Source organism: Seriola dumerili, unplaced genomic scaffold (assembly GCF_002260705.1).
Source record: "Seriola dumerili isolate Sdu_G_001 unplaced genomic scaffold, Sdu_1.0 BDQW01001246.1, whole genome shotgun sequence".
Lineage (NCBI taxonomy): Eukaryota > Metazoa > Chordata > Actinopteri > Carangiformes > Carangidae > Seriola > Seriola dumerili.
In genome coordinates, this window is record NW_019175501.1 from 359,453 (window position 1) to 376,115 (window position 16,663).

Below are 16,663 nucleotides of genomic sequence, written 5' to 3' on the forward strand. Positions count from 1 at the left end.
CATAGTATAGTAAGGCATAAAAAGTCATAAAAACGACATAGTATAGTAAGTCATAAAAAGTCATAAAAACGTCATAGTATAGTATATTCATAGTATAGTAAAGCATAAAAAGTCATAAAAACGACATAGTATAGTAAGGCATAAAAAGTTAATAAAACGTCCTAGTATAGTAAAGCATAAAAACGTCATTGTATAGTAAGGCATAAAAAGTCATAAAAACATCCCAGTATAGTAAGGCATAAACAGTCATACTATTGTAAGGCATAAAAAGTTAATAAAACGTCCTAGTATAGTAAAGCATAAAAACGACATAGTATAGTAAGTCATAAAAAGTCATAAAAACGTCATAGTATAGTAAGTCATAAAAAGTCATAAAAACGTCATAGTATAGTAAGGCATAAAAAGTCATAAAAACGTCATAGTATAGTAAGTTATAAAAAGTCATAGTATAGTAAGGCAGAAAAAGTCAATAAAACGTCCTAGTATAGTAAGGCATAAAAACGTCATAGTATAGTAAGGCATAAAAAGTCATAGTATAGTAAGACTTAAAAAGTCATAAAAACTACATAGTATTGTAAGGCATAAAAAGTCAGAAAAACGTCATAGTATGGGAAGGCATAAAAAGTCAGAAAAACATCATAGTATAGGAAGGCATAAAAAGTCATAAAAATGTCATAGTATAGTAAGGCATAAAAAGTCACAGTATAGTTAGGCATAGAAAGGTGTCGGGGATCAAGCAGAAAGACCAGAGAGACACAGATCTTTGGAAGTTAATGTTCATTATTTTATTCACAAAAATACCTCAATTATAATTCTGGGCCCATAAGGGTCAATGCAACAGAACTAAACTCAAGTACTTACAGATGTGAACTTAACAGCACAAACTGATCTTACTGATTGAAACACGGGAGACATAAATAGTGGCTGATCAGGCCTTTCAGACACAAAAGGGGATAGACTAAAACATACCCATTTAAACAAAATACAATAACCTCAAAACATGTCAGCACATTGAAAGGCCCCAGGCCCGGCAAGTCATAGCTTAGAAAGGAATAAAAACATGATAGCATAATAAGGCATAAAAGCATGAAAGCATAGTAAGGCATAAAAAAAATCATAGTATAGCAAGGCATGAAAGGTCATAAAAACATCATAGTCGACTAACGCATAAAACCATCATAGATTAGTCATAAAAACGTCATAGTATACATAGTCAAAAAAACACATTGTATAGTAAGGCATAAAAAGTCAGAAAAACATCATAGAATAAAAACATGATAATATAATAAGTCATGAAAATATCATAGTATAGTAAGGCTTAAAAACATCATAGTATAGTTAGGCATAGAAAGGTGTCGGGGATCAAGCAGAAAGACCAGAGAGACACAGATCTTTGGAAGTTAATGTTCATTATTTTATTCACAAAAATACCTCAATTATAATTCTGGGCCCATAAGGGTCAATGCAACAGAACTAAACTCAAGTACTTACAGATGTGAACTTAACAGCACAAACTGATCTTACTGATTGAAACACGGGAGACATAAATAGTGGCTGATCAGGCCTTTCAGACACAAAAGGGGATAGACTAAAACATACCCATTTAAACAAAATACAATAACCTCAAAACATGTCAGCACATTGAAAGGCCCCAGGCCCGGCAAGTCATAGCTTAGAAAGGAATAAAAACATGATAGCATAATAAGGCATAAAAGCATGAAAGCATAGTAAGGCATAAAAAAAATCATAGTATAGCAAGGCATGAAAGGTCATAAAAACATCATAGTCGACTAACGCATAAAACCATCATAGATTAGTCATAAAAACGTCATAGTATACATAGTCAAAAAAACACATTGTATAGTAAGGCATAAAAAGTCAGAAAAACATCATAGAATAAAAACATGATAATATAATAAGTCATGAAAATATCATAGTATAGTAAGGCTTAAAAACATCATAGTATAGTGAGGTTTAAAAAGGTTCTGCACAAACTGATCTTACTGACTGAAACATAGGGGAGACTTAAATAGTGGCTGATACCCATACCAAAAACATACCCATTTAAACTAAATACAATAACCTCAAAACATGTCAGCACATAGAAAGGCCACAGGCCCGGGAAGTAGTAAGTGTAGTGTAGTAAGGCATTAAAACATAGTATAGTAGGGCATAGTATGGTATAAAAAGTAAAAAAAAACAAAACAGTATAGTAAGACATAAGAATGTCACACTATAGTAAGGCATAAAAACATCATAGTATAGTAAGTCATAAAAAGTCAGAATAACAACATAGTATAGTAAGGCATAAAAACATCATAGTATAGTAAGGCATAAAAAGTCATAAAAACATCATAGTATAGTAAGGCATAAAANGATAGTCAGGCATAAAAAGTCAAAAAAAACATCATAGTTGACTAACGCATAAAACCATCATAGATTAGTCATAAAAACGTCATAGTATACATAGTCAAAAAAACACATAGTATAGTAAGGCATAAAAAGTCATGAAAACATCATATTATTGTGAGGNAACAAAACAGTATAGTAAGACATAAGAATGTCACACTATAGTAAGGCATAAAAACATCATAGTATAGTAAGTCATAAAAAGTCAGAATAACAACATAGTATAGTAAGGCATAAAAACATCATAGTATAGTAAGGCATAAAAAGTCATAAAAACATCATAGTATAGTAAGGCATAAAAACATTGTATAGTAGGACATACAAAGTCATGGTATGGTATAAAAAATAAAAAAAAACCAACATAGTATAGTAAGGCATAAAAAGTCATGAAAACATCATATTATTGTGAGGCATGAAAAGTCAACAAAACAACATAGTGTAGTAAAAAGTCATAGTATATGTAATGTATGTCATAGTATAGTAAGGTATACAAAGTTATAAAAATGTCATATGTCACATTCTCACATGACATGAGCCTTCAGATAGCCCTCGCCCTTTCAGCCAATCAAATGCTAGCATGCTTAAACCAGTTGCCTTGGAGACGTAGCCTCTTGGAGGGCACATTGTAATAATCTAATATGACGTCACTCCAAATATTGTGCGATAAGAACTCAAATGTTCCATATGCAAACCTATGCCCTTGAGCCCTAGTGTTAATACGTCTGCTAACACGGCATAGATCTAAGAGCTGGTCAAAACTGGAGTTGAAGCAATTAGTTGACTGATTAATTAATGGAAAATGCACAATCTGCAACATTTTAATAATCGTCATACCATCAGTCTTTTCTCTATTTACAGCTCTGGAATATGACGACTTGATGCTTCTCTCTGTCATATGTATCTTTGTGTTTTGGACTGTTTGTTGGACAAACAGACTGTGAGAGATGTTAATGGACATTTTCACTAGTTGTAGAGAACGGTGTGAATGAAGCGAGCGGAGGTTCTGTGGCGGCGGCTCCAAACACCAGCGGACATTCAGATGACACAGCGACAGACAACGGGCCGGCTGACACGGCTTCTTCTGACGGGGAGCCGGTGAACCCGGTACCGAGAAGGCGACACCGTCGCCGCACCCCTCACTCTGAGCCAGGACACCCGGACAGTTCGCATGACGACAAACCAGCTGTCGTCCGCAAACAGCAGAGAGCAAAGAGCCAACCACCAATCAGCACTAAGGAGAAGGAGAAGGAGAACCGGAGACCGTCCAGCCGGCTGGACTGGACCGAGAGACAGACGGAGGTCAGGAGGACGCCCAATGATGTGAGTTTAAGACAGTGTGTTTCTAAAAGCTTGAAACAGACACTGAGGGAAACACGTAAAAAGACAAATTTAACATGGTCACTGTGAGTCAACATTATGACCACTCACAGATGAAACTAACACTCGTAGTCAGTGTGGTGGATGCAGGAGATATTTATGAACATTTTTCACGTCATGTCAAACATATAACAAACAGGAAAGAAAGAAAAGGGGAACAAACAAATATGAGGTCATGGGATGATCAATAAGTCAAGGAAAATTTGCCTAATTTAAAAAGAAATATTACGTTACATACAACACTTATAAATCCTCTGTCTCGTTGGCTAAATAAACACAACATTTTTACAGCGTTTTTCTCCCAGTTGTTTTTGGAGTTGTCTGGGGTCAGTCATCTGTTCTAGAAGAAGAAAGATGTCTGACTGTATGTTTTGTAATGCAGACTTGCTGCCAACATATTATTGAGGAGATAGGGATCATCTTTGCTTAGTCCATCAGGAATATGTCCGAAATAGAGGGATGTGAATGTTGTATTGATATTAAAACTCAGGGTTTTTTGAGATAATTGTTGTAAAAGTCTGGATAGAAGGACAAGTCCAGAAGACATGAGCATGATCAGAAATCATTTCTCCACGTTCCCTCAGGCAGGATCGCTGAGGACCAGTTTGTTCAGACTCCTGTTTGGGAAGCAATAAAAAAGCAAATCAAGTGAATAATTTGTTACATTTTTAAATCTACGTCATGTTTATGTGGTCTTGAAGTCACAAGCTCGGACTGTTTTGAAAACTCCTTTTTGTTGGGGCATTCACAGATGTTCCAGAGTCTTGTGTAAAAACAAACAAACAAAAAAAACGTATTTAAATAAAACTACAAGATTAACATTATCTGTCGTTTCACAGAGCTTTTTTTTGCAATCTTATCAGATGTCAGAGGATATTTACCAAATGGTTCCTGTGATATAATTATATAATTGAGAAATGATCATGGATTACTGAGCTCAGTCTCTCGATGAAAGGTGACTTTCATAGTGAACCAAATTAACAAATGACTGGAGGGAAGGGAGATCTAAAAACTGACAGTCAGCTGTTGTGTAGCTGTGGAAAGGGCGTGACATTTGAATTTGTAAAAGATGGTTTTGAGCTAAAAGGCAGTCGGTGCTGGAAGATTACAGCTTTTGAAGAGGGAAGATAATCATCTGTGATGCCCTGACAGGTGACAGTCAGGGAGTAGAAAGATATTTTAAGGAGATATTTAATAAACATTTGATATTTTTTTGCCTTAGTTTGATATCTGACAGTAGAGAGATGAGGGGAAAAATCATTTCAGGGCTTTATAGGACTTTGAATTATATGAAAACAGTGGAAAAAGTAAAATTAGATAATAGTATTTGTACAAGTATTGTCTTTGTTCCTGATATATTTTATATTTTATACAATATTATTCTTCAGCCTTATACTTTAATATTGTTTATAATTTAAAATTTAATTTAAAAAGAGCAGCTAGGGGTCTAGGATGTAGAATTTAAAAGTCAGGACGTTGAGTCCTTCAGAGCTCGACCTTGTTCACGGGACACCAGAGAAGTGAAGCCGTGTCACCAAACACTCTGCAAACATTAATAATAAAACACCGGTGTGCTTTTCGGAAACGACTCCTCTCTCTCTCTCTGGTTTCTCCTCTCAGAGCCACACGTCCGACGCCTGCGTTCAGACCCGGCGGGAGTCCGACAAACGGAGCTCCAACCTGGACCGGCGGCGGGCTCGCTCGGCCGACCTGGAGAAGATAAGACGGTCTCAGCTGATGGTGGTGGAAGACCGCTGGATGACGGAGTACATGCGCTGCTTCTCCGCCCGGCTGAGGTAGAGCGGGGATCAGACCGCGGCTGAGTTCGTTTGACAAACAGAGAACCATGTTGTCTCGTTTCAGTCCATCACACTGACGCGCTGCTCGCTGTCTTGTCTCCTTTAAGGACGGCGAGACAACAGAGAAAAGTAAAGTCAGGAAGTGGGAAAGCTCTTTATGTAGAATTTAACTTTGCACAAAATAAAATTCAAATTAACATCAATATTGTGCAGAACAGGAACAGAGGATGAAACAGGGTCATCAGATATACAGATATATTCACTTTCTTTATGACAAAATCACATTTTCATCCCTTTAGTTTGGTGAGTTAAATGGATAAATACTACATTACCCACAAGGCTCAGCAGCTGTCTCTGGAAAAAGCTCCCTCAGAACTAAAGTCTGATAGAAAACTGGATTTTTTTCAGGCCAATATTAATATTTCTAAAGTTTTTTTTTTTTTTAATTCCGATGTGATGTATCGATCAATATTCACTTCACTTCTTTCAATTCCTGAAATTATTAACCTTCAACTAAGTAAAATAACGGCCATTCTAAGCATATGATTGGCTGTTTCTGGCCTCAGTGCACTCTGGGACATGTAGTTGCCTCTCTCAGAGTTTCAAATGCCCTAAATAAAATACAATTTAGAACATAATTACAATAAAATATGTGAATAAAAAAAATGACTAATGACGAAAAGTCATATTTAACTAAAATATAACCCTGCCCACTTCTTGACTTTATAGCACGGATCACATGTGATGGACTGAAATGTTTTCTCTGGTTCTGTGATTTGACAATGACCAAACATCAGAGAATTAACTCTTTCTAAGCTTTTATATAAAAAACAGAATATGACACCCACATCACGTTTCGAATGTATTTAATTTCAGAGCATGAAAGTCTCCAAACACACTGCTGTGCTTTAATTTATGTGTTTATCATTGTCTCTCACGAAGGCAGCTGTGTGTTTAACTCAGTGTTTGACTCAGAGGCAGCAGAACGGACCAAACTGGAATATTTTTGATATCTGAGTATTTTGGAATTTAAAGACACTAGCGCTGGATGGTTTATCAGAAATATAGAAACACGCAATTTATTTAATAAAATTAGTATTTAAGGTATTTTCAGAGTAAAAACTATATTTAAGATGTGCTAGCTTTATAATCAGCGCAGTTTTAATAAATTAAATGCACTGAATTCAAATCAGTGGACTGTTAAACGTTGATATCTCAGAGTTTATTTGGCATAAATTCAGGTTTTGACGTATTGTGGCTGTTTAGCAGCAGCCTGCAGCTTCTCGTTTCCATTCATTATAATGAAAAATTACCTTTAATTCTAACATGGTGCTTTTCCATTAACTGCAGTGTTAAACAACAATGACTTATTTCTCCTAATTCAGCTTTTTGGGGTTATTATGCAAATTAAATAGTTTCTGAAATAGTTTTACAGAGGGTTTAAATAATACGTTTGTGACATTTATAAAAATGCAACATATCGCTGAAACTTATGTTTTATTAGAAATATTTAGAATCCAGGGTTTTCTGCAGCGTAAAGCCCAATAACATGAATCAGTTCACTTTCATGTGTGACAAAGAAAAGCATCAAATATTTGACATGTTAACTTTAAAAAAAATGCATACAATGATACATTATTGATTGATTAATAGATTAATTAACTAATTGCTGCAGCTCTGAGGCACAAAATTTAAAAATAGTAATACAGTAATACAGTAAATAAATAATGAATATTTAGTTGGATTCAAATGGAGCTACATCTATAACTGCTCCAAATGTTCATAGTTCTTCACAGAGAATAAATTAATTCTAGACCCTAAAATAAAGAGTTATCACATTTACCTGCAGAAAAACCCTGGACTTTACATTTACTGTTTAAACCCAGGGATGGAACTAAATAAGAAAAAGTATAAATTTAGATTTAAACACAGTGTGACCTCCTTGTATTTGAAGCAGCTCTGTGTCGATGGTGGACGTTTAGATTTTAAACTTTTATCTGTTTCCATCCAATCGAACCGAATGTGAAGAAAAGTGAAATATTAAGTGTCGTAGTGAAGAAACGTTTTCAACAACAGAGTTTTGAGTTCAGTCGGTTGTTTGTTGATGTAACTAAAGATTGTAAATACATGGTGATGTCATTTGTCGCATCCAGTGACTCACACCGAGGGCTAATGATCACGATTTATTGTATTTAACATGTACATTTTCTGAGTAAACTTTTGAAACTGAATGCATATGAATTCACCAGGAATGTTTCTTCGATCTCACACCGACTCAACCTCCTCACGCTGAATGTGTAAAACTGCTTATTTATATTTGTTTACTACTTTTGATTTCCACGATTCACGCTCACGAGTTAGTTACTGACATCAGGTCATTTGTGAAGTTTGTCCAGTCTGAAACAACACGGCAGCGTTACTATATAATAATACAATAATAAACACACAGAGACAAAATATCAACAAATGGGAGCTTAAGGTTTAAAAATATTCACATAAACCTTCAAAAACTCCTGTTGTTTGAACCCAACTTCATGTTTAACTGCTCTTTTTCCATCTGGACAAATCAAGACATGAAATTTAAAAAAGAAATTTCATTTTTCTTTCTAAAATGGAGCCAAAGCATCTGATCAATCAAGCGAGTGTTGTCTCAGACTGAACATCTGGATGTTTCTGTGATTTCTAAGAGTCAGAACAATCAGACAATCACAGGAAAGTATTTGAACTACTGTTGATGAATTATGGAAAATCCCATATTTAAGCTAAAAACAAACTAAATATAAGCTATAACATATAAAGAGTTTGTGTTGGAGAAAGTGTTTTTCTTGCTGTATCTTTACTAAAGCTTTGAGTTATTTCCTAGTGTTTTACTGGCAGAAGATTAAATGAAATATGTATTATACATCTGAATATTTATTCATACTTTACGTCTGATGTTTACATTTTTGTTCACTGTATTTGTATTTGAAAACATGCACAATATATATTTTCATCCACTTTAAAGTGTTGCTGTGAATAAATCATATTTGAATAGTTTATATTTGTGTTGTACTGGCTTGTTGAGGTGCAAAAATCACATAAGTTGACTTCAGATTTTTACCATGTAAGTTTTGCTATGGCTATGTAGCTAGCATTAGCATTAGCAGTCAAAGAAACCTGAGTTCAACATCAAAATTTATTCCGTTTCTCGCCAAGAGTTGTCCCTGGAGGTGGAAATCAACCCTCTTGTTTTGCGTCTGTTTCTATCACACCTTTCTTGATGTTAGCATGCTAACTAGCTAGCCTGTCTGGTCACTTTCCGATACCGAGTCACTGAAGCATTCAGTCTGCCCTGAAGAAGTAGCTACTCAGAGGACGTATTAGAACCTTTTGTCTTGTAAACACGATGGCTGGAGCGCTTGCTAAGACTGGAAAATAAATAGCTGTTAATGCTAACGCTAGCTGTGTAGCATTAGCAAAACATACAAATAGTTCCCTTTTAAATGTATGAATTAAATTTTGGCAAAATCTTACATTCATATGATAAAATTTAAACATTTAAAAAAAACCCTACGTGGTTCTGGAATCTGTCGACTGGGATAGAAACTCATTCTGTAAGACGGGTGACGCAGCGTTCAGGGGTTCACACCAGCTGTGTTCTCTTGACTACAGTCACAAGTGTGTGTATTGGAGATGCCTCACAACTCCTGCTGCAGCCCGTCCTCGGCTGTTAACCCTTTAATCCAATCAGAGCGGCTGCTCAGGTGGACGGCGTCAGTCCACAGACCTGCTGATCCTCAAGAGACGACACATCTGAGCCGAGTTTCAAAAGAACAGCTTAGAGGCTGATTGTCGTAACCTAACAACCATAATGCTCCCAGTTAAATTCTGGGATGTCACACACCTCCTCTACCTGTCCTCACTGTCACTATCAGAGTCAAAGTGCTCAAAAAACTGAAAATACACTTGAAGAAAAGGTTTAGTCCTTTTCTTAATTATCCTACTTTACTAAGAAGTTTGATAAATGATGAATTGTTTTTATCTTTGTTTTCACCTTAATTTCAAAAATCTTACTTTTAGCAGTTTGAGAAAAAACAGGCCGTGGTCACCATGTTGTGTCCATACCTGTCCTTCCACAGGTGTGACGATACTGAGTAAGGGAGGAGGAGCCGAGTAATAAAGTTATGTTGATGGACAGTAAATTCTCCTCTGCTTGGAGAAAGACCTGAGGCAGAAACGAGAGCCGATTAAAACGTCTGTACATCTGTTTATTTACAACATAAAAATGGAAACGTTTCAAATCTCAACTGAAACAGCAGCTGTCATTTCATAACTGACGCGAATTCAACATTTTTCAAAAAACAGCCCAAAACTGAGTCAAACCGCAGCTGAAGAAAAAAAAAAAAAAATGTAGTAAATACTTTCAGAGAAATGTACAAATTCCCAGCAAAAATGAGAATAAAAAAAACAACAAACCAGTGAAAAACAATCTTGGTTCATTCAACTTAAAAATCTAAAAGAATAAATAAGCAGGTGGTCAGGAGGGGAGTCCTGCAGCCAGGATGCTGCCCAGCAGAGTCCGATCCTTCAGGGCGTTCTCAACGTCTTTCTCCTCGATCTTCAGAAACACCTGCAGGACGAGACCAAAACAGACGTTTGGTTTCCAGGTAGAAAAAAACAGAACAAAACCCTGAACTCAACATCTCAGTCGGACCGACTCCTTCACCTTTGACCTCATGACGTTTTCTGTCGAGGTTTGTTTTGACTTCGACTGCAGCCTGAGCTTCTAATTTCATTTACACACTAAGACGATAAATACTCAGGATGACATGAAGGGAACACACAAGTAGATGAAGCTGAGCCATTAAAATATTAATAACAACAATAATAATAAAAATAAGGAACTGAGAAAGAGATCACAATAAATTATATTCAGATATAAGCAGAGTTTCCGGTCGTCGGCACTTTTGACATTTTTATAATTTTTTTAAGTCAAGAAATTTAATTTTAGGTTTTTACACAACAGAAGGGGTTTTGGTGAAATGACATTTATCTATAATTATAGTATTTTGTGATGATGATATCGTTAACTAGAAGTTCTGCTTCATGACGACTCCTGACTGGATTTAAAGAGAATGAATCTATATCTATATATTTGGGCTTCAGTCGATCAGACAAGGATTTCCATCACAAACATAAAACAGCTGTTCTGTTGTTTCTACTTTTATAACGATGCGTTGCTTTAAATGTTGCTGCAGCAAGGAATTGTGGGACAGCATTTTCTCCAGTGTTTCCTCTGCTAAAGGAGATAAAGGAACCACTGAAGCTCCTGTCGTCACTGAGAGAACCAGCTCTGATCATGGCCGACACCAACTTTAAATCCTGGTCCTCTTTGAGTATCTGCGCTCAACAGTAGAGTCTCAGTAGAGTCTGGTTTGATGTGGAGACGGTGCTGTACCTTGGTGAGTCGAGCCTCTTTGGCTTTCTTCAGAGCGAAGATCCCTCGACTCTCCAGCAGACCGCAGAGCGACAGACACTCGCCCTGACCGACGCCCGACACCTGTCGCTGAGCGCACAGACGGCTGTACACCTCGTGCAGCTGACGCAAAACAGACAAAGTTTATTTACAGTTAATAACAGATCTTTAAATTCACATTGCAGTGGATCAAAGCTGTTTAATTGGACTTAGTCTCATTTATAATTTTCATCCAATCAGCTAGAACCTTGAATCCACATCCTGCCGCCGACATGAACGTCGGCAGTTCGGAGTCTCACCTTCCCGAGGACGATCTCTTTGCTCTTTCCGTTGCGAATGAGCAGCAGGAGGCAGCAGACGAGCAGCTTCTGCTGCAGGGGGAAACTCTCTCCCTCCGAGCCGCCGCTCTGAGCCGCCATCCGGTCGCCGTACACCTCCGACAGCACCCGGGCAACCTGAGGGAGGCTGACCCGAGACGCTGAAACAACCCAAGGACAAGAAGCGCGTCAGTCAATCAGCTGTTTAGACTTAAACACAATCTGTAAATGACTTTAACATCAGCAGGACGATCGCGCTGATGCAGCTCTGAGAGACTCACAAGTCAGCAAAAGATTTTCATGGCCGTCGCAGCTTCACTCACCTTTAGTTTCAGCTTTTGAATCGGTCGCTTTCTTTCTCTCGTCCGACTCCACGATCTCCACCGCTCTCCTGGAAAACAAAAACAAAATCCACCTGTTTTAACAGCATGTGGTCTGATCAGATCTATGGAGGTCATTCATGTTTCAGATCTGTGTCTGTAAGATCATTATAAAATACTGTGAGAAATTAACGTCTCATTAAGATGCTCCACAAAAATCAAACTGACTGAATCTAATCTGGATGTTTGATTATAAAAGCTTTAAAACTGAGAGACGTCTCGTGTTCAGAGAGAAAAGCAGGAGCTGATGTTTTAACCGGCAGAAACAACATGGAGGCGGCTTTGTGAAATATTTACCTGCAGATGTCCAGAGCCTTCCTGGCGTCTCCCGACACCGCCGACACTTTTCTGGCACAGAACTGAACCGCCGAGGCGTCGAGGATCCCGTCGGCCGACGCCTGAGGAGGAACACAGATCACAAATTAATACAAAATCATCAGAGTCTCTCACACACACACACACACGTCGTTTTATCTTATTCGCCGTGTTCATCTCCCTCTCTGACGGCGTTGTGTTTACCTGAGCGAGTCTGTCCTGGACGATGGCGGTGAGCTCCTGTCGGCTGTAGGGAGGGAAGTGTAACAGCAGGGGGCGGCAGTGAGGCCGAGCCTGCAGCCGGGGCAGGATCCGGTCCGTCAGATCCAGAGCGTTGGCAATACCTGCACAAACACCACAGAGGTCACAACAGTGTTTATGATTGTTATTAAAAAAAATGTTAAAATAATAAAAAACAAAGAAGCATTAAAAAACACCGAGACGTTAATCTGTTGAAGAACTTCAGTCTCTCATTTCTTATGATGCATCATGTAAAATATAAAGTTTGAGCTTAAATCATTGATATAAATGTTCAGTTGTGATGTGATGTGAAAGAAGACGTCTCACTCTGGCGGATTTGTCAAAACTAAAGAAACAGGGATCTTACAGAGTGGAGCTTCTTCCCTCACAAACTATCTTTGACTGAACGAACAGCCGAGTTTAATTTAGTCCTGATGTCGAGTTACAGACTGAATGAACATTAATTAGTGACGTTAGTCGTTTTAACCTCCTGCAGCGACGCTCAGCTGATGGTTTCTACTCTGCGTCGCTAACGATTATTAGCGTCAGAGCTCAGTAACTGTGTTCTGAGTAATAGAAAATATTTATAGTTCAGTAGCACAGACGACCTCCTGATGTCATCATCCATCGCCCCACCCTGATGCTTTCTAGTACTGGAGGGGTAAATAAAAACCCTCTGTTGATGAAGGCCATGATGAATAAGAGCAGCATGTTTGTGTGTTATGTAAGAGCCTCTGTCTAATATTATAAACAAATGCAAGAGATGAAGTTTCTTTCTGTTTTTCTTATTCAACCTCCAGTACAGAGCAAGAATAATGATAAATAATAATAATAAAGAGCGAAAACAGAGACACAGGCTCAGTTTTCCAGCTGTGTGCAGAGACAACATCTGGAGGACGGAGCTCTTACCGACGAGGCAGAGGCGAGACTGGGGCAGGTACGGCCATTCGAAGATGGTGTACAGGACGTCCTGAGCTTTACTGTCCAGCTGGTCCATCTCGTCCAGGACAAGAAGCCTGAGGACGAAACAAAGATGGAGTCAGTCGATATCTGATGAACCCAAACTCTTTACTGGACCAGATGTTGAAGCCTAAACCAGCAAATGTTTGAAATTCTAAATGTAAAAGTCATTGATGATCATACATGTAAGAGTCGTCCCCCCCCCCCCCCCCCGCTTTACTCACACAGCGGGCCCCGGGGCCGTCAGGAGCCTCTGCAGGCCGCTCTGCCCTCCGGACGCTCTCAGCTTGTCGGCCAGCAGCCGGAAGATGGCGTGGGAGCTCCTCAGACTCATGCAGTTCACCACCACCGTCTGCACCTGCGACAGCTCGGCCTGAAGACGACAACAACAGCAGAGGTGTTTTCAACTGACGGAGCCACAGACAGAAACATTATGTGCTTCCTCTAACATAAGACGCTCCTCCTCCTCCTGTAAGTCACAGTTTAGCTGAGTAATGTTGTTGCCTGAAGTTACAGTTTTGGTAACGAGCTAATTTCCATCTTTAAATTAAGAATAAAATGATTAATTAAGGGGTAAAGTTAGAAAAGTACCTTCATCTCCTGCAGGACACAGTTGAAACAGGCCGTCTTGCCGGTGCCCGGAGCTCCGGAGATGTAGAGGCTGCCGGGGACGCGCCGCAGCACCTTGTCCTCCAGGAAAGACCGGATGGACGCCCGCTCGGCCTCCCTGGACAGGAGGCGCTCGGGGACGGCGGTGTGCAGCGCCTGCTTCACGCTCTGGAACCTCGACTCTGGGGGAGAAACGGCGAGGTTAGAAATGCCACTGAACCCAAATCCATCTTCTCTTTACCAGAGATCCATTAAACACAGAGACAGGTGTGTCCAACCACCCAGCAGCTCCCGTCCGTCCTCGTCTCCCTCAAAAGACTTTGTTCGTCCTGTCACTATTCGTTTGTTGTATCTTAACTTGGATAATTGCAGCTGAAAAGGTTGAAAACATGAACTCTTCACAGACAGACACTCACTTTCTGCAAACAGTCGAATGACCGGCGGCTTCTTCTCAGAGTTCTGGCGAGCAGGACTTCCAGTCGGCGTTTCCTGGCGTCTCGGGGATAAGGCGACGGCAGGAGACAGCGGCTGCCGTGGCGAGGACGGGACCAGCTGGCGGCGAGCCGTGACCGGCGAGTTCTCGTCAAAGCCCAGTTTTCGGGGCGAGGCCAGAGTCGGCTTGCTCTGCTTCGGCGGGGAACCCAGCAGGGCGGCGCCGAGGTTACAACCGTTGTCGTCGCCTTCAGAGACAAAATACAGAATTGATTTTAAACCTCCAGGAGACATGAAGAAACTCTGTGACATCAGAAGTTTAAAAGTTGTTTGTTGCTCCATTTCATCACTTGTTGCTTGTCTGGTTCCTTCTCTTCTCATCATGGCTTAAAACACGAGAGCTGCTGCTTTAAATGGTGAAAATCACACGTAAACGAAACATGTCGTTTCTCACCCAACAAAACTGATCTCCTGAAATCCAGATTCTTTCAAGCTCTTTAGCAAATCTATCATCTTATTTCTGTTTGCTCATTCTCTCAAAGTCCGGTTGTGTGTTTGTGCATCTGTAAGTACCTTATAACTCTTATTTTGAAAGGTGTTACACCTGTTATAATGAAGATTACTTATCGACCGTCACTTCCTGCAGTTCAACCACATTAAGTTCTTTATTTCTAAGACTGTTGTCGCGAGTAAAACACTATGAATCATCCTGAAACGCTTGAATACATTCACCACTCTGACTTGATGCTCTTGTGGTTTACCTGTCTGGGCCAGAACCTCTTACCTGTGCGTTTTCGGGGGCTGAGGGGAAGCCGTGGCTGGAGACCGGGGGAGGAGGGTGGCAGACGTCCTGGAGAGAGAGGGGTGAGCTGGACAGCGGGACGTCTCGGGGAGAGCGGCCCGATGCGGGTCAGGTGCTGGCGTTCAGGCTTGCTTGGTGAAGGGAGTGGAGACTTCTGGGGCTGAGGCGTCTTGGAGCGGGACGACTCTCTGCAGGACTTGCGCCGGGGGAACTGCAGCGTGGGCTGAGCCCGGCCCTGAGAGCGAGTGCTGGGCATTTTGTTTGACCTGAAACATGAAGATGATAATAATCCATTACATGATCTGAGGAGGGACAGGAAACCCCAGGAGACGTTACCTGAGGTTTCTGTTGTGGTTTACTGATTATGATTGGTAATTTAGCAATTTATATTTACAATTTTGTTCTATTACTTATTGTGTTATTTGGTTGTTGCACATGTATGAAAATGGCAGCAAGTAAAATGATTTTTCAATTATCTAAAGTCAATTTTCTGTCCATCAATTTATTGTTGCTGTTCTGCTCTAATGCACAAAAAAGGGATTATTTCACATTATCATGAGCATGCAAATAACGCTGTGCAGTTTTTAAAATGCTATATAATGCAAACGCTCTGTGCAATATATTTCAATAATGTCAATACTTACGATTATGTAAATATCTCTACAAATGCAAGTACTTATAATGTACATACCTACATGTACATAATCTACTTTATTCTATTGTTATACTTGTTTTTCTTCCCTCGTTTTCCTATGCTGCAGTAGCAAGTGAATTTCCCCGGTGTGGGATCAATAAAAGTTCATCTTATCTTATATTACATTAGTGATGTAGTAAGTGTTTTTTTAATAAAATGATAAAAGTATGAAGTATATTTCTTCCTCCACGACTAAGATCTGCTTCCTTAGAGGGCTGATGTCCACATTTCGTTTTTTCTTACATGTAAAATAAAGATTAGAATAAAACGTCAGTGAAGTGAAAGTAATAATGACGTTAAAGCCTCAGATCGTAACACAACACTTAACAGTATAAACACAACGTGTTTTAAGTGTTATTAATCCTTTTCTAACAGTTATATTTACATTAAACAACCAGCGAAGAAGACAATACAGTGTGGCTGATTAATGGCGCCAAGATAGCTGAAGCTCCAAACACGTACATTTGCATTAAAACAGCAACATTTCGACATTAATTCGACTCTGGTTTAATCTAAAACATATCAGGTTATCATGAGAGTAACTCTGACTAGAAATATTTGTTGGTATATAACGTGAAAAAGAAGCTAATCGTGGTATTTTAGACGATAACCTAGCAAACCGACTCAGGGATATTAGAGACGCGGGGGCTGAACTACTTCCGGGATCGATAAACAGACGTTTTCAGCTTTTACCACTTAAATTAACAAGTTGTTGATAAACTTACTTGTCTTAAAAGTTGAAGAAAGTCTTCTGAGCTCAGACTGGACAGTTAACTCGTCTCTTGAAGTCCTCTCTGCCTCCGCGTCCCTCCGTCTTCTTCGGCAGACTGAGCCCAGACTAGCGCCAAATCGCAGATGTCGCCTCCTCGTCGAT

At 39.4% G+C, this 16,663-nt stretch overlaps 2 protein-coding genes across 3 annotated transcripts in view; one reads left to right on the plus strand and one right to left on the minus strand.

Moving 5' to 3' along the window:
- Positions 1-7,220, plus strand: part of LOC111238249 (centriole, cilia and spindle-associated protein-like) — a 15,057-nt gene extending 7,837 nt beyond the window's left edge. For both annotated transcript variants that reach the window (XM_022767674.1, XM_022767675.1), the window contains exons 3-4: positions 3,377-3,729; positions 5,407-7,220. In XM_022767674.1, the coding sequence (XP_022623395.1) occupies positions 3,377-3,729; positions 5,407-5,586 (533 nt within the window). In that variant the 3' untranslated portion in view covers positions 5,587-7,220. The remainder of the gene's footprint in view (positions 1-3,376; positions 3,730-5,406) is intronic.
- A 2,622-nt stretch (positions 7,221-9,842) lies between these two features.
- Positions 9,843-16,602, minus strand: cdc6 (cell division cycle 6). Its single transcript, XM_022767701.1, has 12 exons — positions 16,515-16,602; positions 15,078-15,361; positions 14,278-14,541; positions 13,844-14,043; positions 13,477-13,625; positions 13,202-13,308; positions 12,257-12,396; positions 12,035-12,135; positions 11,681-11,748; positions 11,340-11,518; positions 11,023-11,163; positions 9,843-10,194 (listed from the first exon to the last, which is right to left on the minus strand). Exons 2-12 carry the CDS (start codon positions 15,349-15,351, stop codon positions 10,102-10,104), a joined length of 1,716 nt encoding a protein of 571 aa, XP_022623422.1. The 5' UTR covers positions 15,352-15,361; positions 16,515-16,602; the 3' UTR covers positions 9,843-10,101.
- Positions 16,603-16,663: the final 61 nt, after the last annotated feature.

Excerpts from the sequence above, each read along its gene's own strand:
- cdc6 (XM_022767701.1), bottom strand. The coding sequence starts at position 15,351 with ATGCCCAGCACTCGCTCTCAGGGCCGGGCTCAGCCCACGCTGCAGTTC. Across the intron at positions 14,542-15,077 it reads CAGCCCCCGAAAACGCACAG|GCGACGACAACGGTTGTAAC; the intron begins GTAAGAGGTTCT and ends TTGTCTCTGAAG. Across the intron at positions 14,044-14,277 it reads CATTCGACTGTTTGCAGAAA|AGTCGAGGTTCCAGAGCGTG; the intron begins GTGAGTGTCTGT and ends TTTCTCCCCCAG.